Source organism: Crotalus tigris, unplaced genomic scaffold (genome assembly GCF_016545835.1).
Source record: "Crotalus tigris isolate CLP2741 ecotype Arizona unplaced genomic scaffold, ASM1654583v1 scf7180000024374.3283719, whole genome shotgun sequence".
NCBI lineage: Eukaryota > Metazoa > Chordata > Lepidosauria > Squamata > Viperidae > Crotalus > Crotalus tigris.
In genome coordinates this window covers 2,924,594-2,949,907 of record NW_024100544.1, presented here as the reverse complement: position 1 = coordinate 2,949,907, position 25,314 = coordinate 2,924,594, and the positions used below count along the sequence as shown (strand labels likewise).

At 35.3% G+C, this 25,314-nt stretch overlaps 1 protein-coding gene across 5 annotated transcripts in view; it reads right to left on the bottom strand.

Moving 5' to 3' along the window:
• Nucleotides 1-887: 887 nt before the first annotated feature.
• DPP10 (dipeptidyl peptidase like 10) overlaps nt 888-25,314 on the bottom strand; it is a 621,333-nt gene continuing 596,906 nt past the window's right edge. For 3 of the 5 annotated variants that reach the window (XM_039328209.1, XM_039328210.1, XM_039328211.1), the window contains exons 20-26: nt 14,588-14,782; nt 12,943-12,997; nt 7,436-7,535; nt 6,889-6,947; nt 6,723-6,795; nt 3,257-3,330; nt 1,771-1,908 (exon numbers count right to left, since the gene is read on the bottom strand). In XM_039328209.1, coding sequence (XP_039184143.1) covers nt 1,771-1,908; nt 3,257-3,330; nt 6,723-6,795; nt 6,889-6,947; nt 7,436-7,535; nt 12,943-12,997; nt 14,588-14,782 — 694 coding nt within the window. Of the gene's footprint in view, nt 1,909-3,256; nt 3,331-6,722; nt 6,796-6,888; nt 6,948-7,435; nt 7,536-12,942; nt 12,998-14,587; nt 14,783-25,314 lie in introns of all 5 variants that reach the window. The other 2 variants (XM_039328207.1, XM_039328208.1) reach the window with 2 other exon arrangements.

The following is a 25,314-nucleotide window of genomic DNA, read 5'->3' as shown; positions in this document are numbered from 1 at the left end:
TGGTGAGTTCCAGGAAAGATTGTGAGCAAATCTAAGTATGTGCACCCTCGTATTTGGAGGTATATAAATTCTATAAAATCATAAACTATATTTCACATACAGTATACTCTATAACAGCATCTCTTTTGATTTATAAAGAAAATTGAATTTTTACCCTTAGCAAAAATATATGTATGCAATTTACTATTTCAGACAAGTAATTTTCAAAATAAAAAAAGAAGAAAAGATGCATTAAGAATATTATTTTAAAAATAGAATGTATGCTTTAAATCATCCAAGTGTTGAAACACAGGGCAAAAATGGGTAAACATAATTTAAAAAAATATCCTGAAAATTGTAAGAATGAGGCTTTTTAACTGAATCCAGTCCTGGAAAATATATTAAGCAGTGGAATTTTAAACCATTAGAATTGCCCCACTTATGCATACTCAAATGGTCTCAAAAATTAAATGAATATAGCACTTGATCTCAGTTATATTTTAATGGCCAAAGTTCCCTGGTTTGTTTATTTCATGGCATCATTTTAAGGGTGTGATTCACCTTGAGAAATACATGGATGCACCACAGGATTTTCATCTCAATGAAATAAAGTAAAAATAAAATAAAAATCATTTATCAGACGCTTTCTTGAAACTACATGGAGACAAATAATTTCCAACATATTCAGCTGAGTTTAAATCATTCTTGCAACAGACTCAATGAACAGCTGTGAAGCACAAAAGAAAATCCTGACAGATAGCTCTTTGCAATATGCTACCACTGAAGTTCAAAATGAAATCCCAGCCAGTATGTAGAAAGGGGGGAAAAACAGCTTTACAAAATAGCTCAGCAAAGTATTACTCTATGGCATTACATTGTTAATAAAATCTCTTTATCTGAAACTATAATTTAATATTCATGTATCTAATTTACAAGTGACAAAGTAATGTACTCTAAAATTAGAGTGTAACCAGCAAAATACTGTAAACAATACAAGAAAAAGCACAACCCAAACATTTCTTAGTAACTCAAAATATGCAACTTTTACCTGGGGAATTATTTTAGTTGTTGATGTCAATTGACACATAGGTGTAATTATAGCCTGACAAAATATGCGAGTGGACATTGCTTTTTTGTTGTTGTTACTGTTGTGGAAGGAGTCTTGTGTATATACATGAAGTCCAAGCATATACTACTGCAGTTTTGCTTACTGATTTAGTTGGTATGAACAACTGACATTTTGGGTGAAGCCCTCTCAATAAACCAGCATAAAATTAAAGTCTACTTATCTGATGTGTTTTTCAGTCAACTAAAAATGCATTTTTTTTCAATATTTTGATGCTTAACAGTGGAAAAAATGCACTTAATCTAAAATTACAATTGAATGTTAAGACTGCAAGTCCCTTCTTCAAATATTAGTGGCCTATGAAAGTGTGCATTATCCTGAAATCAAAAAGGTATGTGCATACTAAATAAAACAGAGCAACTACATACTGAACCAACAGTGAATCGTAACAAAATCAACATGCACTAACTCTACTCTTATGCAAAATTAATATCTTTCAGAAAACTGCATCCGACCTTTGGCCTTCCACAAAGGTTTAAGATTTGTTCCTTCATCACACATGGATTTGTGTATTCAAATCCCAGTTTTTTAGCCCATTGTCATAAAATGCGCTGCTCCGCTGCTATAATCTTTGACTGCCCTCAGGCTCCCAAAGAATCTGTTTTTTTACAGTCAACTTTAAATATGGTTGTAGTGATCCTCATACAAGTCCTAGTCTTCATTCCTTATTCATCGTCTTCTACTTCCTGTGGTAAAATGGGTGTTTCTCCCTTTAAACAAGCACTAAAAAAGTTGAGAATTGTGCTATAAAGGTGATATTTACTCTTCTCTGATGTAATATAATGACCTTCATCTGGATAGATCTAAAAATTAAAAATAAATAGATTTTAAAAACTGACTGACAAGGTTTTTTTTTAATGCATTTGTATCATCACAGAATGAATGCATCTGACAATATTGTGGATTCATTGAAAACATCTAAATTTCAAAAGTGAAATATATTTATTTTATAGTTTAAACCAGGGGTGTAATTTTCCCAAGGGGCTATATGAAAGATGGGACTATTATGGAGGCCGAACCAATGTACCTGATTTGATGTCCTCAAACTCCATCACCTCAACTCCTCAGCTGGTCCAGGTGAGGGAAGGAGTGCCCTGCAGATGCAGAAAAGTGCTTTCTCTCCTCGCCCTTCCACAGCCATTAGCCAAATGAAGGAGCACAGGGGGATGGTGCAGAACCAGACCCCACTCAGCTTCTTCTCCCATCTCCCCATGGCATACTTATTTACACTTGATTTCTAATTTCCAATTGACCTCACATGGACAGGACAGAGATAGCCAAAGGGCTGGGGCTGTAAAATGCCCAGCTCTGATTTACACCATCATTTTACAGCATGCACAAAACATTTCTGGTATTTAAGATTTTTTAAATGTTTTTGTTTAAAATGGCATTCCTTATTTAAATTTTCAAGTTTAAAGGAAAATAAATAGTTTCTTTCAAGCATTGGTGAAAATAACTGTAGTCCTTAGCCATAGCTTATGTTGTAATTCATGGAAAAATACCACTGTGTCTCTAAATGTTAAAGACAGTATACCAAATAATTAAAATTTTCAAACAGCAATAGGTGTTCAGCTCAAACACAATTTGGTTTCAGAAAAGTCTGATTTTTAACAAATCTGTGTACAATTCTACTGCTGGATCTGTGACAGATTTAGAGGTTTTACAGGCAATAGACAACTACCGTATATTGCTTTCAGTGTTCAGTTTAACATTTCTGCCTCTATGTACTACATCCATCATCACATAAACAGAAGTCCATTAATACAATAGACATTTCTCATTATATTCTTTTCATGTCTCAGATCTGTCTTAGAAAATATTTTGATGAAAAATATACAGTATTAATATGTAGGCAAATATTTCAAGTTTAAAAAGTATGGTATAAGACTATTTCGATATTAATTGTGATACAAACTGTGGTAAAAACTAAATATTATACATTTTATAATTTATATTCTGCTCTTACTATTAAAATATTCATTTTTTTCTTTCTCTTTTACTGGATCTATTTTGAGTAAAATTGTTAAAGTTGTTTAAGTTATAGATAGGAATATATAGATACACAGCCAAGATGTATTGCAAATACATGCAACAAAGAGCGTAATAAATTTTCTAAATCTAAAAACTATGACATTCCTAAATATTACATACCTGCATAGTATAATTCACTCCAGCTTTTATTAGATGTTTAATTAATTCTGCTGAGTGCTGAAAATGGACTTTAGCTGTGGGACAATAACATCCAAGAATTAGCGAAAGACATTATTAATATCCAACGGTTTCTGCAGATAAGCTCAACATAAAGATTTTAGTGAAAATGCTTTTTCTATTAAGTATAAGAAAATAGAAATTTTAGATTTTTGATTTTATAAGAAAAGTACAGCAGAGTGATTGTAAGTACTGTACATGTCATAAATTCATTTCACCTCATTTACATTGTGTATCTCTTTGGGGGTTTAGTTGACTGAAAATGTAGATAGTTAATGGATTTGTGAGGTTTTTTTAGACAATCTGCAATGCAATCCTTTCCATATCTGTTGTGTACTAAAATCTTCTACAGTAATTCAACAGGACTTATTCCCAGGCATGTACTACTATACTGTATATTTATATGGCATATCTATTCAAACTGCAGGTAACATAGCTGTACTTCAACCACATTGCTATTCTGATATTCTGTGTATAAAAAAATTCTGAAGGATATTGTATAACAGAGGTATTATTTCTCAGATGTTGGCAAGGTTCAGAACATTTTGAGTGTGTAGGTGCTGACATAGGTAGTTACAATAAAGATAAGTTGTTTCTGAATTCTGAAGTGTAACCTAATTATTAAACTAATATTCCCTTTTATTTTACTGTTATCAGTTTTCTACCAACTTCTGAAATGTTATTTTGGAAACATTATTAAATATTGTAAAAATGTTCTTTACAATGATACAGAGAGTGGTTGTCCAACCTTTTGAATTGCCTGGGCTGTGTTTGAATGACTTGGGCCATGTGTAAAACATGCAATATAGTTAATGTATATCAATAACAAACTTCCTTTATTTTTTAAAATATTTTTATTATTATGTGAACCTGGACATTACTAGCTGTCCAGGGCTGCATGCAGCCCATGGGTCATGGGTTGGACACATTGCATTTAATAGCCCATTCCAGATAAATTGATTTTATTTTTCTTTAAGTGTATATTTTTTAAATATAGTTTTGATCAAATGAACTTCAGTTTGATTAATACACTCCCAAGATATGGAAACCTGTCTAGTTCTGTTTGGAGGGGGTTTTAGCTACTCATTAGAAGCATACAGAAACATATAAAATGTGTCACACAGGAATGAGTGAGATGCAAAACATCTATACCAGGCCCAGTATTAATATTATTTTAATTCTTTTGCATCTAACCAATGTCCTAGAAAGGGGCAGTCTTGGAGGCTGGAAGCAAGGTAGGGATGAATCTTCAAGTCTGACCAAGAAGGACAAGAGGAGACCATTGCCTGACCAAGGACGTTAGCAGGATACGATCTCAGTTTTTATACATGCAGGCATGTCAAGCATTTTCCCAATCCCATTTTACCCTACTGCCTCATTATCTTCTCTGATCTCCAAAACACAAGCTGTTGATGCTGTTGCTGGAAAAAAAAAAAGGATTAAAAAACTGGCCCTTTCACTTGTCATGTGGTGACAAGGTTCTCTGATTCCTGAAGATAGTTGTACTAATAGGAAGTGCCTATTTGTGTAAACCACAGCTTTGTTTAATATTTAACATAAATGTCAGTTAATATATTTAATAAAACTAAAATACTTCATGTATGCTGAAAGCTCAAACATGGTTGTAGCTGAATGGTAAAGAAAGCATGTATTTAGCATGAAAAATGATGAATATAGAAAATTAAGAATCAAAGTCTCCTCCCTCCCTCCCTCCCTCTCTCCCTTCCTTCCTTCCTTCCTTCCCTCTTCCTTCCTTCTTCTCTCCCTCCTTCCCTCCCTTCCTCTCTCCCTCCATTCTTTAATTTGTAATTTCCAATTTTCCTCTTAGGGACGTAATTTAAGAAACTAAGCTATCTTTGTGAAAATCCCCTTGGTAAAATGCAGCAAATATATTTTTCTTATATATCCTTTATGATGTTAGGAAAACAAATATTGTGAATTTTTGTTTTGTTTCACAACTATAAATGAAATAGGCTGCTATTTTTTCACATCAATGCTATATTCAATAATTTCCAAATGTATTATGCACTTTTCAACTCTCCTGCCTGGAGTGCCTAAGCACTTGTTTAGTTTGAGCAGTGCCACCTGGTAAGGCAGCCACTTCAGCCACAAAGAAAAAAAAAACATTTAATCTAGTATGCAGAAATGCAGAAAAGCTCATTTCAAAGCTACAGCCAGGCACCCTCATCAAATGCAGGAAAAGAATCTTAGCTATCCATATATTATTTATATATCTTACACTAAGCATTAAATTTCATCCATTTCACATACTGTGTTTGTCAATGCTGCTAACATTGGATGTTCTTGTTTTGACAAAACATGCAGAGCTGTGTGGTATTTTTAGAGTTAACTTAGATGATGCTGAGAGGGGAGGAGAAAGAATGTGTGTGGGGAATTACTTTAGATAAAAATCCCACGCTGCCAAAAATGGAAGGGAACCTTTGGCCTTCTAACTGATTGGAGATTGTGATTTATGACAGCAAATTAAGGGAGGGAAATATGCTGGCAAAATATGTGCTCAGGGGAAGAGAATTTAGATCTTGGCATCCCTCCATGCTGTTCCCAACACTCTGAAAACAAAATAAAGACTTTTTAGCAAAACAATGCCTGGAAGTTCTTTGAAGTGTTTCATTAGTCGGAGCTATGACAGCGTTTTTATTGCAATCTCCTCTTATGTAAGAGGAAAGAATGTCTGAAGCATGAATACAGCGAAAACATATAGAAGTGGGAAGCAATGATCTTTTGATGACTCCCTCCCACAGAATTCCTTTGTGAGATATGGAAATGTCAATCTTACCATAGCTCAGTGAAGCAGGACTGGAATGGGCACACAAGCTATAATAGGTAATGAACATGACTACAAAGCTATGCAGCCCAAAGAAAAAGAGCAAAGAGAGGAAATAGCAACATAGAAGTGAGGTGCAAAGATTTATTTTGTAAACAGTCTTACATGCCTGAATGGAAGCCATGAAAAAAGATAGCCTATCTTAATTAGGAAATTTCAATAATCTAGCTTTATGTATGTATCAATTAGGTCAGTTTGGTACTACAAATTGTATATCTTTGTTTCACCTTACACAATTTGCCAGTGGCAGAACAGGAATAATTGAAGTGATGATTAAATTTTGATGTTGAACAGTTATTAATGCATGTTGCCTTCCAACCAAGGCATTGCATTTCATAAAGTTTTTTTAAAAATTGGTCCCTACTGCTACAGAGGGTTACAAAACAGTAATGTTCACTTGTTTGGACAGGAAAGTGTCAATGGAGTCTCACAATGGGATATCTAAGGGCAGGCAAAACCAAGTATTATAAAGCTCCCATATGCTCGGGAATGTGCCTCATGCTTATCCTTTACTAAACATCTGCAGAAGACCAACTAGGAAAGTGCTTTTGTGTAAATACTCACTATCCGCTGTCCCATGGATGATTAACAAATTTCCTTCCTTAAAGCCATGAATATTGTGTAATACGCTGGATGCCTTTTGGAAAGGAGAAAACATGCATATCTGTGATTGATTTGCATTTCGATTACCTCTGGCACCCCATCTAGAGCCATAGTATCTCTTACTCACTTGGTAGGTATTTTCTTCCTTAAATGGATTGCCCAGGTATCTTTCTGAAAAGGCAGATGCTGTACATAGGAAATAGGAAAACTTAATAGCTATTAAATTACTTTTGGAGGAACGTACTAACACGAATGGCCAAATATATTTAAGCTCTGCTAGGAAACCCAGTGGAGATGAGATGCAGACTATCTTTAGCAGAAAACAAAATCTTCTGGCTCATTATCCAGCATGATCCCATTTGAAGCCTTCTGAAAGAAATCCATCCAATCAGCAGGCAAAGCGGGGAGCAACATGCAGACATCTTGATTACATCTGGCTCTGTTATGGGGCAGCGATTGGTATGTGATGTGGAAAAGTAGAAATGCACTAAGGACACTACCCCACTTTAAATGCAGATTTATTTATTTATGCTAAACCTGATTGTGCTTTTTTTTAAGTAGGGGCTTTCTGAATGAAGTGCCTGCATTCATAATATTATATAGTGTCTCAGTTTCAATAAAGAAAGGGAAAACGAGCTATCTGAGGAACAAACAGAATGACACAATGCACTCACCATACAGTCGCATGTCGGTAATTGGTGCAATCACAGCTCCACACTTGAAAAGTTTTTCGTTGGACTTCAGAATCATTGATGCAAGGTAGCCTCCATAACCCTAGGAAATAACTGATACGAGTTATAATGTGTTCATTATTGCCTTGATGAGACTATTCTTTCTTATACATGTCCATAGATTTTATTTCTATTTCTATGCTTTTTCTTATGCTTCTGTAGGCATAAATCAAAAGTTAATTTTAAAAAATGGTAGAAGATGCTTTGCTTCAGTATACAGTTTGAAGAACGTCCAATAATATCCCGCATGCTACTGAAATGCTTGCACACCATTATTAAACATACACAAGAGGAATTACTATAGCTCTTTAATCATTTTCATTAATGTAGAGTACTATAAAGCTGCTCTTGATAAATCATGTTTAGGCAATCAAAAATGGTCATACAGCCCTGAGTCTAATTTCAAAACTTTGTACCAGTGAGCAAAATAATCTCTTTCCTTCAGCAGCCTACTGGTAGGAAGTAAAAAACAGGAAAGTGGAAATGAAAAAAATCCTTTGTAAAAGTATTTGGTCTCATTCGTTTTTCTTCGTGTCAGTATCAGTATATCACCACAAATATGTGAGTGCTACTGAAACAATAATCACATGCCTCTTGTTTTTGATTCAGAGAACTATGATGCTGTTTGCTTGCTAAAGTTGTACATGGATATTCAGAGTGAGCTTAATTCAACATTAAATATGACTAGGACAATCCATTTAACTAGGCAGGCCTTTGCCGCCGAAACAGGAACTGGAGGGCAATGGGCACGAGTGGCCGTAGAAGTGGGCCGGCGGCAGCCACGAAGGCTCCTGCTGGACAGGACTGTCGGTGTCACTGTGGCAAGGCATGGCAGGTATTGGAGCATGGGAGGCCTGGCTGCAGTGGTCTGGGGGAAGCGGGAGCAGGGCGCATGGGGCAGCTCCACCCCCTAATCCCGCTTTAGCTTGATTTTTACGTGTGCGCCTCTCCCCACATCGTACAACCAGATGGTTGGGGGTAGGGCTTATATTAGGCACATGGGTAGAAATCAAGCTAGGGCTAATTTTCAGGGAAACACAATAGGTGAAGAAGGAACAGGAACAAAGTTGTAATCATTGAATGAGCTGTAAATAAGAAGGACATAAAGTGTACTCTTCCCCCTCTTTAACTTAAAGAAGTAAATATCAGCATCTGAGAACTTGGTGGTGAAGGTTGAGAAACTGACATGGCAGTAAAAATCTTTTTTGCTAAAGATGAAATCATTTGTCTGGCTCATCTATTTATGCCAGAGGCAACAGCATAGAACAAATGACAGACTAACTAAGGATATCATGCACAGATGGTAGAAAAAGGGAGTTATACTTAGAGCACATTGGGCTGTAAGTGACTATGCATGTAAAATATGAATTTAATAGGACATTTAATAGCAAAATACTGCTACATTTTTCCAAGCCATTAATTTTGTACAAGAATACCAAAGCAAATGTAATTGCACAAATCCTCTGTATTGGGGCTATAAAGAATGTGATTCTGGATGCACACAGGTACACATAGAGCTTAAGGGGAGCCCTTAAGCACCTCAATTCTAAGGATTGTTTGTGGAGGATGGCTGATCCTGGGAAAAGATGCAGCAACTTTAAGGAAACCCTGAAAAGTGCTGCCTATGCACATGTACACAATCTGAACTGCATTTTCCCTTTGAATCTGTGCAGGGTACCAAGAGTTATATATTGTGGGGTTCTATATATTTTTAATACTTGTAAACATTGCCATTAAAATTTGCTGAAATATTCATTTATACATGATATACAGTATCTGGCCGTATGAAACGCATATGAATCTGGTAGCATCATAGCCTAAGAACACAATAAAATATAAAATAATGGATATTCAATTATAATCAACTTGGAGAAAATTATAACTGATAAGAAATGTTCTGAATACTGAAGGGAACCTAAGCTTAGAACAGGCGAGAGCTAGATTTAAGAGAGATGACAACATACCAGATGGAATATCATATGACCAAACATTTATTTATTTATTTATGAGACTTATATACTGCTTTAAGTGCAAGCACTCTCTAAGTGGTGTACACCAGTAAGCAATGTATATATATATACATTGCCCCCAACAATCTGGGTCCTCATTTTACCTACCCCGGAAGGATGGAAGGCTGAGTCAACCTTGAGCCGGTGAGATTTGAACCGCTGACCTGCTGAACACAGTCAGCTAAAGTGGCCTGCAGTACTGCACTCTAACTGCTGCGCCACCTCGGCTCATATGTGTCTAAATATGGTTAAAAGAATAGTTAAATCTTGGAAATGAAGGGGTTTTACAGTAAGAGAAATGTGATCTATAAGTAGTATAGTATTTTTTTCTTTTTTTTTCTTTCTTTATTATGATATGGGAAATCTAAACATATTGGGATGATTTAAATGTAATATAATGAAATATTTTGGATATTTAAGTGTAATCAATTTTGAGAAAAATATAACTGACAAGAAATGTTTTGACTACTGAGGGGAAACTAAACTTAAATAAGAGTTCTGAAAACAAGACCTGTAATGATTTACATAAGATGATTTTTTGCAAATGCAACTGTAAAATAAGCTAATTAGAAAAGACATTACATACTGATGCTATTGTTAAATATTAGAAAAATGTTTATATTTAAACCTGTATGTATTGACAGTATTAAGAACTATATTTGCTTAATGTTGGTAAAAGGAGAACCTATTGGAAGAAGAGAGGACCAAGGAAAAATATTTCTAGTTAATATGTTGATTATGAAAGTATAGAAATTAACTACTATTCACTGTTGTGAAATATATGAACCCAGACAACACATTGTTTATTAAGAACTAAAGATTGTCATTCTAAACAATCAATAAAATATACTAAAAAATATAAAATAACACAAAACAAAGCATAAAACATTCAAGTAGTTCTCAGCTTAAATGGCAATTTTGACTGGAAACCATCCTTAATAGATGGTTATAACTCAAGGACCACTTGTAGTAGACATGGGGAGGGAAACCATCAAAACACACAACTTAACTCCATTGTACCCACCATTAAAAGGAACCAATTTAGCTCAGCCGATTTAGCTCTATGTCTGGGGACACGACCAGTTTTTCAGAGATTACATGGAAGAAGGCAAGGTGAGTAGTATACAGGTCTCTGAACAGGTACTGTTCCAAAGAACAGGTACCACAATACTGAAGTCTATTTCAAGAGTGCTATTTAACTGACAGGATCTGGAAGAGGCAGACACTATAGGAGAAAGCTCTATTCCATGTAGGGCTTTATAGGTAATAACTAGCATCCTGAACTGTACCCAGAAGCCAATTGGAAACTAACACAACTTAATAGCAAAGGTATTACATGGTCTAATGTGGCTTGCTTATAATTGCTCATGCTGCTACATTCTGAACCAGCTGTAGTTTCTGGATCAAAAACATGCTACAATAATCTAATCACAAGCTGACCATAACATGAGTGACTATAGGGAGAGGCTCTTGATCCAGAAATGGGCACAACTGGTACACTAGCTCAACCCGTGCAAAGGCCTTTTGATCAGTAACTGCCACCTGCTTTTGCACAAGTCTCAAGCAGGGCAGTGTGACCCTATTCACAGCTAAAATGGAAAAAGCCCAGAACTGGGAGGACCAAATATCCAAAGCCATCTGGTCTTGCTGGGGCTGAGTTATATATTAATCTGGAAAATAGCGTTGAATGGCTTTAATCAAGGTTTTACTCTTGGCTCTGTATAGTTAGTAAGATATACTTTACAGTATAATATCAAGATGGAAAGAGATTTTGAAAGTTGGGGAGAATAGGTAGAAACTAGAAAGAAACATATACAAATGCAAATTTCTACATAAGAAAAAAAAAGAATCAAAAGTATAAGTTTAGGACTGAGGGGAGAATACTAAAGAGAAATTCATGTAAAAATGATTTATATGTGTTGATGAATCATAGCTTGAATGAAACCTTTCAAACAAAGCAAAATGCTAATTCAATTCTAGGTTTCACCAAGAGTACTAGTGCAGTATTTGCTATCCAAATAAGTTGCAATTTCTTTTTAATCTGCATTAGTAAAGTCACAACTAAAATACTGCATGCAGTTCAGGGCATTACATGTGATTTAAAAACAGAATGATATTGACAAACTGGACCATGTTCAAGGGAGAACAATGAGCAGGATAAAGGGCTTAAAGTGAATTAAAAGGAAAAAAAAAGAGAGGAATGGTTGAAGGTCTATAGAAAAAGCCAGGATAGTGATCTTCAAATATGTAGAAAGTAGAACATAATTATTCAGAGTAGTTTCAAAAGACAAGAAACTTTTTAATAAATTACAAAGAATTTTGTAAAATTTGCTCCTCTTCCATTTCGTCTTTTAGACACAGTCTATCAGTAGAAGCAGATATTATTACTGACACTGTTAATATTAATTACTGATTCCATTTTTCAAAAAGATATTCTTCAATATTTCCAGATTTTGCATCATTCTGTACTGTCAGACAAATTTATGTGTTCTCTTCTCCTTTAATTGAAGTCATTAGTTCCCTCTGGTGTCTTTTTAATATTTTATTTTTTAAAAAATATCAAAACAAAATCATTTTCCCATGGGATTCTTTATAATTAATTCCAAAATCTTAAATTCATCTTTCAAAAACCAAAGTTTTAATCAACCCTTAAAAAAAACACTTCTATGTTAAAATGTTCTTTCATTAAGGGCTGAAAGTAGACTAACAGTGTATTTTCAGATTTGCTGATCCAAAAATTTCTAAAAACTGAAAAGTAGATAATAAGCAATTTACAAATGTGATTAGAAAAGGAAGTATGTGAATGTAGTGTCCTTTTAAAGGCACCAATCACGGTTTGAGCAAGATTGCTATTTCCTTGTCTCTCAAGCTCAAAACCCACTGGAGACCACACTGTCTTGCAGGCTTCTCATGAGGAGCAACTATTTGGAGCACTTATGACAATCTCACATACTCTTTTTGTCTGGAGAGTTTCAAAGAGCTGGTTGTCTCATGGCTCTGTATTCATTGGCTCCATTTTTTTTTGCAGAGCTGTGTTCAATCTCTCATTTCTTCTTCCAGAAATCCCATTATTTTCTAAAAACAGTTTTTTAGAATGTGACCTTTATAGCACACAGCAACAACACAAGGATGCTCTTAAAGTACGTATAGTTGTTGGTACAGAAATCTGCTAAGATAGCCAAAATCAAAAATAACATGTCTGGCATTTGTTTCCTAATATTTTGAACCAGGATTCTCAAGTAGATTTTGTGCCACATTCAAACTAAATTAACCCAAATAATCAGACTCATTTAAGAAAACTTGAAATTAAAAGCAGAGTATCACCAAAAATGTTTTTCATATAATTACCTGAAGCTAATTAAATAACTAAATGGTAAAAGCTCAGAAATGTATAGCGGTCTATTGACAGATTGCAACAACTTGTTCATTTAATAAAATTACCTTTCCAAAGATGCTCACCCTGTTACCATCAATAAATGATTGCTTCAGCAAGTATCTGTAATAAAGAAGGTATTTTACAAAAAAAATCATGCTTGAGCAATGTTTTTTTTTTCTATATGTAAAGAATATATGTGTTTGTCTACTTGTTTGTCTTCTGCCTATCCACCTACTTCTCTACCTATTGCGCTGGAGTACAAATTACTTCTTGATTGAATTAGACTGCTAAATTGTCGTTATCTTCAAAACTGTGAATCCCCTCATATAAGACATCAATCAGATATGGCGTGGAAAGAGTTTTTTAAAAATAAAATATTAAATAGCTATTATGACCCTAGGTAACTGCAATCCCAGCATGGGATTCAATTAAAAATATAATAAAACCATAAAGTATGGCAGTACACTGGGTGCATTTATATGTTTTATTAAGCCAGAATTGAGTAGCATGAACAGCATGCACTGTTTGAATCTGCTTAGGTCCTCCCTGTAGCAAACACAAAAGAGTTTTTTTGATCTTAGTATTCTCCTGGTGCACTCCACGCTCATAATCCCTTGGGACAGAGAACAAAATTACTTGGCAAATTAATCCTACTTTTTTTAACACTGCAAATGGTGCACCCCCTTCACAACTCTTAGGCAGGAAGTTAGTTTAAAGATCAAACCTGCTAAATGCTTTGCATGTATTCTGTCCTCCAAGGAATGTCTTGGAATTGAGAAGGCGTAATAAGGGACTACTTAATATAAGGCTGGCTATGATAAATCCAAAAATTAAGTTTGACAAGAGATGAAGAGAGTGCCTATAGTGCAGAAATGTTTAACCACTGTTTTTAAATCACATGTAATTATTCAATTCATCCATATTTCTGTATGTTTGAAACAGAACCAGGGCTAATACTCATGTATACCGTATATGCCGCCGTATTAGGTGACCCGGCGTATAAGACGACCCCCGTCTTTATAGCCGGGCCGCATTCCTAGAACGTTGTCTTATACGCTGGAAACTACCAGTATTTCCGGCGTATAAGACGACTTGGCGTATAAGACGACCCCCGTCTTTGGCGCCGATTTCAGCGCTCGCGGAAGTCGTCTTATACACCGGCATTTACGGTATTTTTTAAAAAATGTCAAAGGACAGCAATCACAACTAACAACAAATTGTTTTTAGGCACTAAAATCAGGTAGATTTAGTTTTGTTGCAGCAGGACCAACATCATATGTTTGATAATAGATCATCTATTCATTATACCTATAGGATTTAGAAGTAGTTTATTGTATTTCAGTAATATACAACATCTGGAATGCATTTCACATCATGTAATACTTTTCTAGTAAAAATGTAAATTAGTTACTGTAGATTAGTTAGACCAGGGGTGTCAAACTGCCAGCCCGCGGGCCTGATGCATCATAGCAAAACTGCGCCCACCCCATTGTCGGTAATGGCAAAAAAGTCGCGATACGTCATGTGACATTGCGAGTTTGACACCCCAAAATCTAAAAGCAGATTTTATACTATATTGATCTTTATTCCTCTTAAATGGTGCATGAGTTCCATTAACCCAATATAGTACAGATATAAAACACAATGCATTTCTATCTGTCATAACAAAAGAGAATTTTAAAAAATGGATAAAATTTGGCAAACACGTACTCTATCGCTGCTATCTGATCCTTCACTTCCACTGATCCTAGTGAATGGTGAACCTCTTGCAAAATCTTGAGTCCTTGAAATCCACTTCCTCTTCCGTCAAACTGAGCTATGATGACATTATCAGAGTTGACAAGCACAGAATCCCAGTCAATGTGAAACTTATCTGTAACCAACTGACTGCCTGGAGCTTCATCACTGTAAATACCAAAATACCAGAGAAAAAGAAAATTGATAATACAATACATCTTCAAATTCCTTAATAATTTTCGTAATCTAAATTATGGAGAAAGAATTAGATAACCCTTCCAAAATACTATTTATTTCATAGTGTCACATTAACCACTGCTTATCCCTGATGGGAAAAGTAAAGAAAAAAAAAGTTGTTAAACTATACAGAAATAAATGGTTGAGGTTAACATGGCATTAACTAATCTTATAGCTGGAAAATTATACAACTTTTGTTTTGTTTTGTTTTTGGTGTTTTGGACAAAGCTCACAAGACTTGAGTCAAAGACCAAGGAATTTAATCTTCCAGCAAACATGGCTTTACCTCCTTATAGTAGAAAGGGAATTAATGCATAAAAATGGAAGGGGTATAAAAATTGGAAATAATATCTAGGGAAGATTCATAGTTAGGTAATATTAGGGGAAAATAAGATAGTAATCCTAATGAAGTTAATTAATAGTGTAGGATCCAATCTGGGTCATAAGTGGTGGACCAGAGATGGTGACTGACCCAGATTAGATCCTGTAACATTATCCTGGGACATGTACATTCCCCTTCATTCTTAATTTATGTCCTATGATGTTTTCAGATAAGTTATAGTTTGGCCAGTCATATTTTGCTTTATACTAGCATATGGATGGTCAAGCAAGCAAAGAAAAAAAGTCTGCTCATAATCTACTTAAAGCAGCACACTGATTAGTAAACCATATTGTGCAGCAGCAACCAAAAAAGCTAATACAATCCTGGGTTGTATAAACAGAGGCATAGAATCAAGATCACGTGAAGTATTAGTACCACTTTATAAAACCCTAGTAAGACCACACCTGGAATACTGCAGCCAATTTTGGTCACCATATCATAAAAAAGATGTTGAGAGTTCGGACAAAATTCAGAGAAGAGCAACTAAGATGATCAAAGGCCTGGAGACCAAAACATACAAAGAACCGCTGCATGACTTGGGTTTAGCCAGGCTAGAGAAAAGAAGAAATAGGAGAGACATGATAGCAGTATTCCAGTATCTGAAGGGCTGCCACAAGGCAGAGGGGGCCAGGTTGTTCACCAGAGCACCAGAGGGAAGGATGAGGAACAATGGTTGAAAACTGATCAAAGAGAGAAGCAACCTGGAATTAAGGAGAAACTTCCTGACAGTGAGGACAATCAACCAGTGGAACAGCTTACCCCCAGAAATCGTGGGTGCTCCATCACTGGAAATTTTCAAGAAGAGACTGGACAGTCACCTATCTGAGATGGTATAGGTTCTCCTGCTTGAACAGGGGGCTGGACTAAAAAACCTCCAAGGTCCCTTCCAGCTCTATTCTATTCTATTCTATTCTATTCTATTCTATTCTATTCTATTCTATTCTATTCTATTCTATTCTATTCTATTCTATTCTATTCTATTCTAATTGTGTAAGTTCTCAGAACTACTGCATATGTGATGTAAAATTAGTATTGGGCTATGTATGAATGATTTGTGCAGTTTCTTTGCTGGATCATCATATCTCAGACATGTGCATATGGTATGCATAATCATTGCATAGCATCTTCTGTACAAGATTCATAGACCACAGGCAATACCTCAAGGATTCTTCAAATATTCTATAGCTCTGTCTCACAAACTCATCCTTACTTTTGTTCATCATGCAAGACTAAAGTGGGACAGAGGAATTCAGAGGGGAAGAGGCTTAAAATGGATACAAAATTAGTGCAAATGTATTATTTTCCTTTAGAAAGGCTCAATGCTAAATTGTTGGGGTTCAAATGAATATTTTTAAATGAACATTTGGATCTAAAGAATTGTAATATTTAATATTCAGGGACACAATTTTTTAAAAAATATATTTAATTTGTAGCTGGGAATGATATTCTGGCATGGGTAAGCACTTCAGTTCTATTATTATTAAGTGAAAAATTCACTTAACAAATGTTTCACTTAGCAAAAAAAATTTGAGGCTCAATTGTGGTCATAAGCTGAGGATTGCCTGTATCTTACTTTTTCTCATTTATTGATTGATTTAGAAGGATTTCAAAGCTACCCCAATCATAAAACTCACAAAAATAAACCACTACAAAATCAGACAATGTGAAAATGCTTAAAAGAAAACTGATAATCTCTCAAGTTGGTAATATTTGGCAAAAAAAATATTGGGCAATGAATTATAATCTAAAAGCCTAGTTAAAGAAGATTTAATCTCTTTCCCTCTTATCAACAGGTAGAGCACTAGCCTTGTATTGAGGGATGGATTATTCCATAATGTTACAACAGCCACAAAGAAGATACATCTCACTGATGGCAAAGATATGCAACACATCTTCAAGATTCAAACATGTAGGTTAGATGATAAGCAATATTTTATCCTGCAAATTTATAATGCAATAACTGATAAAGAGCTGTTATTCTAATGAACTGACTTTTGCTCATGAGTACACGGGGCAGCATGTTCAGTACCAACTTAAGTTTCAAAATCACCTTCAAAGGCAACCCCAAAAAGAGAGAATTGTAGTAGCCAAAGCACTGAGTTCGAAGAACAGTTGTATCTTGTATACTGCCAAAACTGGATAAAGTAACCATGGCCCCAACCTCCATTGTCTGAATAAGAGCTATGATGCCAAATAATCTCTAGATCATGGATTCACTCACTGAGAGGGAGTACAAACCCATCGAGAGCCAAAGCTTCTAACAAATCTGATGGTTCCAGAATAAACAGCATATTCTGAAAGATTTCTGTCTCAGACTGCTTCAAAGTTTCAAAGCCTCCATATACCAGATCAGGACATCCATTACATTTTCTGAAGCTAAAGAGATATAAAACTGGATATCATCAATATACTGAATCCCTATGTTGGATTAATTCTCTCAGTGGTTTCATTAAATGGTTAAATAAGATAGATATCTGGCATAGTGGATGACAAATTCCTTAAATGAAATATTTTAAAATATCACTAAAATGAATTTATGATTATAAGTGTAGTTTGAGAGCATAATCTCTAACTAAAACCAGAGTCTATGTATATAATATAAATTAAGCTCCCATGATTTCAGGAAAGCTTAGTCTTAATATGACAAAGTTGCCCCACAAAGGTGACATTTCCAAGTCTGTGCCTGAAGATACCAATTATGAATGCTTTATGAACTTATAGTGAGAAAAGGATTTGGTATAATTCAATTCTGCCAGTGTAGCTTTTAAACAAAGGATAGATAGCAATTATAGAGCAAAATGATGGACTTTAATTGGTACTCTCTGTTTCTAACAGTGTAGTCCCTCATTCCTTAGCTATAAGGGAAAAATGAGACAGTATTACTTGAGTTGTTAAATTTTCAAAATAAACTTTTATTTTGATATCAGAAGTCATAAGGCACTAGCATCATTTCTCCTTTGGTTTCAGAAAGCAATATATTTTGCCTTAGGCAACAAATATTGCCTAGTGTTTGTCCTGGATCACATTTTCCCCTTTGTATCTATCAAAACTGATGGATAGATATAAGAAAACATGTATGTTTTCCACAGAAGGAAAACAAAAGAGAGAATATTCTTATAAAGAATAATAAACAACAAATGGGTAACATTTAATTGAGAATTTAAAGAATATGGGAGGGGCTGGTCATAATAATCTCATTGTAATAATATTAAGGAGGAAAATAAAAGAAAATAAAAGATTTGAAAACTGAAATTTGCAACCAAGAAGAGAGATAACAATTCTTAAACAAGCATAGTATCCCTCCTGCTCTCTACACTCTATGTTACCATGTATATAATATTGTTTGGAAAAGGTGAGCTTTAAGCAGATTAATATATGTGTAGATGGAAAAACTAGGTATTTAATACTGTATTACTAAATGATACTTTCAAAATTTATCCTTCAATTCAACCACAGTAAACAGCACAAAAAGTTTGTAAGTTATACTAACCCAACCATCAGTCTGATGCCAGTGAAGGGAAAATTAAGATTCTAGCCAGTAAAATATTTTGCAACACAGATTTTATGGAGCAGCAACTCTGCCTTAGTTGTTACTCAATACCAGATATACAGAGTCATAGTAATACTAATGACTAAAGTGACCCCATCATCAGTTCACATTTGCTTACTGGATTAGCAATCCAGTGCTATATACATTCTGAAGGAACGTCTTGGAAGCTGAATCATGGCAACTGGACTTACAGTAGTGGCCACAATTATGGAAACCTTTTGGGAAAAGTGTATTTTTGAAGTTTGATGGCTAATAACACCACTTTTTTTGGAGTAGTACCATAAAATTATATATCAATGGAAAGATAATTTAATCAAGAATGTAATGCAACAGTTTGTTCAATTATCTGTACTGTATTCTATGAAAATTTATAGCCAAATAACCAGAAAAAGGAAGCTCAACTTGCTTAGGTTGATATCCGGTAGCTTTCCTTCATCTGATTGTAGCCAATGAGCATGAGTGTTTAGAGAGCCAATCAGGTGTCATCTTGTTTTGACAATGAGCCAATCAGATCACAGTAGGATTCAGTTATTGATGTCATGTATTGAAGCTGAGAGGAGGACATTTGTCAGTGTGTTATATGATCACTATCAAGTTGGTTGGGATTTTTTTGTATTCTTTCATTTAGTGAGCTTGTAAAATGTAATAAAATTAAAGTAATGGTGCAAAGAGTTGACTAGTTGCCCAGAAAGCGATGTAAAATAGTATTATTAAGTTAACAAGGCTACAGTTATAAAGAAATTAGAAGAAAAATTGATGGAAACTTAATCAAAGGTGGCATTTCTACGGTATACTTTTCACAAAAGGTTTCCACAATTTTGGCCACTACTGTATCTTTTGTTGATTTGAGACAATTCACTGTCCATCCAAGCAGCTTCTTCTGAACAAGTTGGTTAGGGGAATCAGAGTAGACAGAGATGTGTTGGAATGTGCCAACTCCTAAAATTCTTAGGGGCATTTCCGCACCAATCTCAAATTCTACTTGGATTCTACTCTACTCAGATTCTCCTAACCAGCTTATTCAGACTGAAGAAGCTGCTTGTATGGACAGCAAAATGTCTCCAACCAATAAGAAAATACATACAGTTGCCATGACTCAACTTCTAGAGAACTCTACCTAGATGATAATCTTCACTGACGTATTCCAAAGGAAACTTCAATATTGCCTTTTTTTTAATTAACTAGGATTTGTCCTTTGTATTTAAGAATGTGACATGCATAATATAGTTTTCTCATTTGTCACAATTAAACTTTCTATGGATGTCATCAGAAGACCAATAAATATCTTTTGTAGCAGCTAGGGTAAGCTAGAAGCACAAGTAGAAACTCTGGCTTCTAAGAAGATGATTGATTGGCAAAAACACACTGAGTAGGCATGTTATTAATGATGTTTATTTTATCAGAGTGGAGCAAATAAATATCTTGTATTGATTGCAGTTGTTGAAGAAAAGGCATTGTTCAAGTAAGGGCCTGAATGTTGGGATGGTTGAATCCTGTACTTACTTTTGAAATGTATGAACCTACTTTTGTCTTGATGATAGAATGTGTATCTAATATATATATTTAACTTGTAGGTCAAAGAACATAAAAGCAAGAACCCCATGCCAATCTCGTTCCAATAAAATGAATTTTTGATTAGCTTGGGATTATCCCCACTTGCATTGTTCATTTCAAAACTCATGGATCAATATTTACCTCATTATTTTATAAGATTTGTTTATTGCCCATTCAAATGAATTTGGGCAGTGAACAATCAATATGCTCTATGATATTTGCTTCTGCCAGCTTAAAAATGTGCAGAACAAGGAGTAATTAGTTATTTATGTATAGAAGTTATATTGCCCCCTATTTCACACAAAAATCCTAAACAACGAACAACAAAACCAGTAAAATCAATATAAAATATATCATGCCCTTTCCAATAAGACACCACAGCAATCTATACTCCTAAACCCCTTATTCAACTTAGCCCAATGTCTAGGAGAAAAGCTAGATCTTTATGGTTTTTTGGAAGGCTAAAATAGTATTCTTCTCCGCTCCCCTGGACTTCTAGGTGGTTTTTACATGAGGTCAGGGTGGCTATGGAGCAGGCACCACCACGCTCTGAAAGTGGTTCAACAATTTGATAGACCATTTACATTTCAGAATAAGAATGAAAAGAAGTTGCCTTCAATAGGAAACTTGAACTCATGGTCATGCGTTCAAAATCCAGGCTTTTGGAAACTGGCTCAGGTTTAAGTTGTGGTCAGCAAGGACACTCAGATCCCTTTCTCATATTTTACTACCAAGCCAAGTCTCAATATTTTTATAAGTATTGTACTTTTATCATTTCCTACCTTGATGCAGGTTGACATTTCTCTCTGTTCAATTCTAGCTTGTTTATTTCATCTCATTGGTCAAACCTATGTTCCATTATTGTTATTGTTCTCATTATCTTTCTTTTTTGAAGTATTAGTTACCCACCTCATCCAAATGCTACACAAAATTACTCTACAGCCAATTTCTGTTTATACCTGTTTGTAATTATTATTACTCAATGTTTGGTCCTTCTATTCACATTTTTGTTAAGTAATGTTTAATGATAGAACTACAAAGATGTTAAGACTGCTTACAGACAGCATAAGAAAGCATGCAAAACATGGTCTCTGGAATTCTTTTCAGCCTCTTAATACTTGGCTCATTTTGAATCATGTGATTAGGAAAGATGATGTAAAAAATGGGGGGGGACTTAAAATGGTTAGTTGGCAATTTTCCTAGAGACTTTCCTAGGGGTCATTCTTTTCTTCTCCGGAGTCCCCAATCGGATCAAGTTCAATTTCAAACACAAACTTTCCTTTGGCAGCAATCTTCTTGCACATCAAATTTGGCCTTGTTCTGTTCAATGTTTGGAGAGTTACCGTCTTGATGGACAGGCAGAAGCCTGGCTCCTTTTACATAATTCAGAGTCATTGAGAGTCAGGTGGCACATAAATTTATCAAATTGTTATTATTTCTAAATGCCCACTGGGTTGGAAAAAATAAAAAGAAACAAAAATAGTTTTAAGTTACATTCTTTCTTTAAAAAATAAAGCTAGGCTATGTCCAAATAGTGATATCTTTTTCTTTTCATTTTTGCTGATAAAAAGGAGGAAATGGTCACTGTTTGTATATTTTTCATGAAGTATGCAGATATGCAGGTTTTTTCCCCCCTAGGAAAGCTATATTCATTCAGGATACAAATATCACGTAGACCTCAGAAACTAGTTCTGTATTTTTAGGTACCTTTTGTTTTCTTTTTAATTATACAAAGAGACTAATTTGACAGTTTCAGGGTAGAGCTCCTGGCAAATTGGATTGAGGATTACCACCTCCTGCTCTTCTGAAAGATCCAAGGCAAATTAAATCAGTCCCTGAAGGTCTTTCTTGACAGATTTTCTTTTATTGACTTTTCATTATTTTGTGAAGAGATTTCTAAGAATAACTTCTGTTATTGTGAAAAGGCATCACTGAAAAGGTAGAGGTAGGCCAGAAAGTTGGGGAACAGTTCAATGTTTGAGAAAAACAAAAATGAGCATACAATAGTTATCTCAGAAAAAAAAGCCAATCCATTTTGTAAAAATAAAGTATGTGTGTGTTGTGTTTGTGCGTGAATGATTAACTTTATGCCCTCAACTAAAAATTAAAGCTATTAAGTTAGTCAAATTAGTAATATTCACTTATTAACCTATTTTTATTTTTAAAATAGTACGCTCTGCCATTTAGTTGCTCAGAAGTTTGGAGTTATTCCTGCATTATGTTATTGTCACACTTTCCCTAATACTGGTAATCAATGTTTGGCTGACAGAATTTCTAAATGTAGTCTCTACAAAGAAAACGTTTACATTTTGACAAGAAAAATACTGTAAGTGGACTCTAGAGTGGGATTTTTTTCTCACTCTAACATATTTATTTTGTATTAGTGTAAGTCTGGGACAATTTGTCTAATTCAGTGGTTCTCAACCTTTTTAATGCCACAACCCCCAACCCGTCGTAAGTCGAGGACTACTCAACTGGTCGTAAGTCGAGGACTACTCAACTACTCAACCGTTTGCAGAATGGGACTTTTGGTGGGTTCAGCAGGGCAGAGACAGCCTGGACAATTCCTATTGGCTTTTGAAAGCCAATAGAATTAGACTCTATTCAAGAGAGTCTATTCTATTGGCTTTCAAAAGCCAATAGAATAAAAGGGAGTAGCACAGCTAAGGAAAAGGGGAAAAAATGGCGGACTGCATTGTTTGGCGACCCCCGTGAAATGGTCGTTCGACCTCAAATGGGGTCCCGACCCACAAGTTGAGAACCACTGGTCTAATTAATAGATAATTAGAGAAAAATAATCAAATCACATATAAATTGAAATAAGCATATAGGTTTGTTTCTACTTCCCACTTCTAAATGTGCTATTCTTTTTTTTTTGGATAGCCTACAACATCTTTATTTGGGAAATAAATATGAACATCACACAACTGTGCCATCACTGGGAAAAAGACCTGAATACACGTAGTCCTTAACTTATGACCACAACTCAGCCCAAAATTTCCATTGCTAAGCATTGTTAAGTGAGTTTTGCCCCATTTTATAACCTTTCTTGTTAAGAGAATTGCTGCAGTTGACTTCTCCATTGACTTTGCTTCTCACAGGGTCGTAAAAGGTGATCACACAACCCTGGGTCACTGCAACTGTTATAATTACATGCCAAGCATCTGAATTTTGATCAGGTGACCATGGGGATGCTGCAATGGTTATAAGTGTGAAAGAGACATAAATCACTTTTTTCAGCACCACTGTAATTTCAAACAGTCACTAAATGAATGGTTGTAAGTTGAGGACTACCTGTAGTCATCAGAGGATTGCCTCCAATAAGGGCATTAAGTAAATATCACAATTAGTTCAGATTACTACTAAAGCATTGTTCAGCATTACAGGCACCAACCACATTGGATTTGATGATCCTCTGATCTTTTATTCTGTTCAGCCCTAAGCTACATTCAGGGCATTCAGAAAGTGTTCAGACCCCCTTCACTTTTGTCAAATTTGTTATGCTGCAACCTGATTCTACAGTTGTTGAAATTCAATTCAATTTTTTTTCTCGTTAATCTACACTCAGTATCCCATAATGACAAATAAAAACTGAATTTTTAGAAACGTCTATAAATTTAATTAAAAAGAAAAAAAATGATATATCACATTGGCATAAGTATTCAGATCCTTTGCAAACTTGAAATTTAGCTCAAGTGCCTCTCATTTCTCTTGATTATTACTGCCATGTTTCTACAGCTTGATTGGAGTTGACCTGTGGTAAATTAAATTGATTGGACATGATTTGGAAAGGCACATACCTCTCTATAGAAGGCCTCATGGCTGAAAATGCACACTGCAGCAGAGCAAAAACCATGAGGTCAAAGGAACTGCCTGCAGAGCTCAGAGACAGATCTGGGGAAGGCTACAATAAAATTTCTGCTGCAATGAAGGTTCCTAAGAGCACAGTGCCCTCCATAATTCTCAAATGGAAGATATTTGGCACAACCAGGACTCTTCCAAGAGCTGGTCGCCCAGTCAAACTGAACAATCGGGGGAGAAGAGACTCCAGAGATTCTGTGTGGATGTGGGACAGAGTTCCAGAATGATAAGGATACAAGTTAATTTGAGGGCTAATTCACATAGAGCCCCATCTTGTTTTGGGTCTCTTTTGTGGACTCTTTTTAACAAATGGGATCCATTCTATGACTGCCTTGGTCCACCTGCCACCTGCCTTCTTGCTATGTGACCAGCCTATTTCCATTTCAGTTCTTTTATTCTCTTGATGATATTGTATACTTTTGTTTGTTCTCAAATCCATGTACTGTATGGATCTTTCTATCTTGTCTTGTAATGCCGAACATGTATCTTTCCATGACTCTTTGTACCACTTGTAGCTTTTGTATCAATTGTGAAGTTAGTTTCACAGGCATATGTTAGAAAAGATAGCATACACTGATTGAAAACATTTCTATTCAAGCATAGGGGGAAGTAATAATAATAACAATAACAATAACAACAACAACAACAACTGCTTCCATCCTGCGACAATATCTGTAATACCACCAAACATCCACATCTGCCTATCCCAGATCCTGGGTAAGGGCTCAAAATGCCAAATCCAGTCTGAACATCTGGCTGACTATGTGATGATCCATAATAATAATAATAGTAATAGTAATAATAATAATAATGTTGGAAGGGACCTTGAAGGTCATTGAGTCCAACCCCCTGCTCAGGCAGGAACCCTACACCATTTCAGACAAATGACTGTCCAGTCTCTTCTTAAAAACTTCCAGTGTTGGAGCATTCACCGCTTCTGGAGGCAGGTTGTTCCACTGGTTAATTGTTCTAACTTTCAGGAAGTTTCTCCTTAGTTCTAAGTTGCTTCTCTCCTTGATCAGTTTCCATCCGTTGCTTCTCGTCCTGCCTTCAGGCACCTTGGAGAATAGCTTGACTCCCTCTTCTTTGTGGCAGCCCCTGAGATATTGGAACACT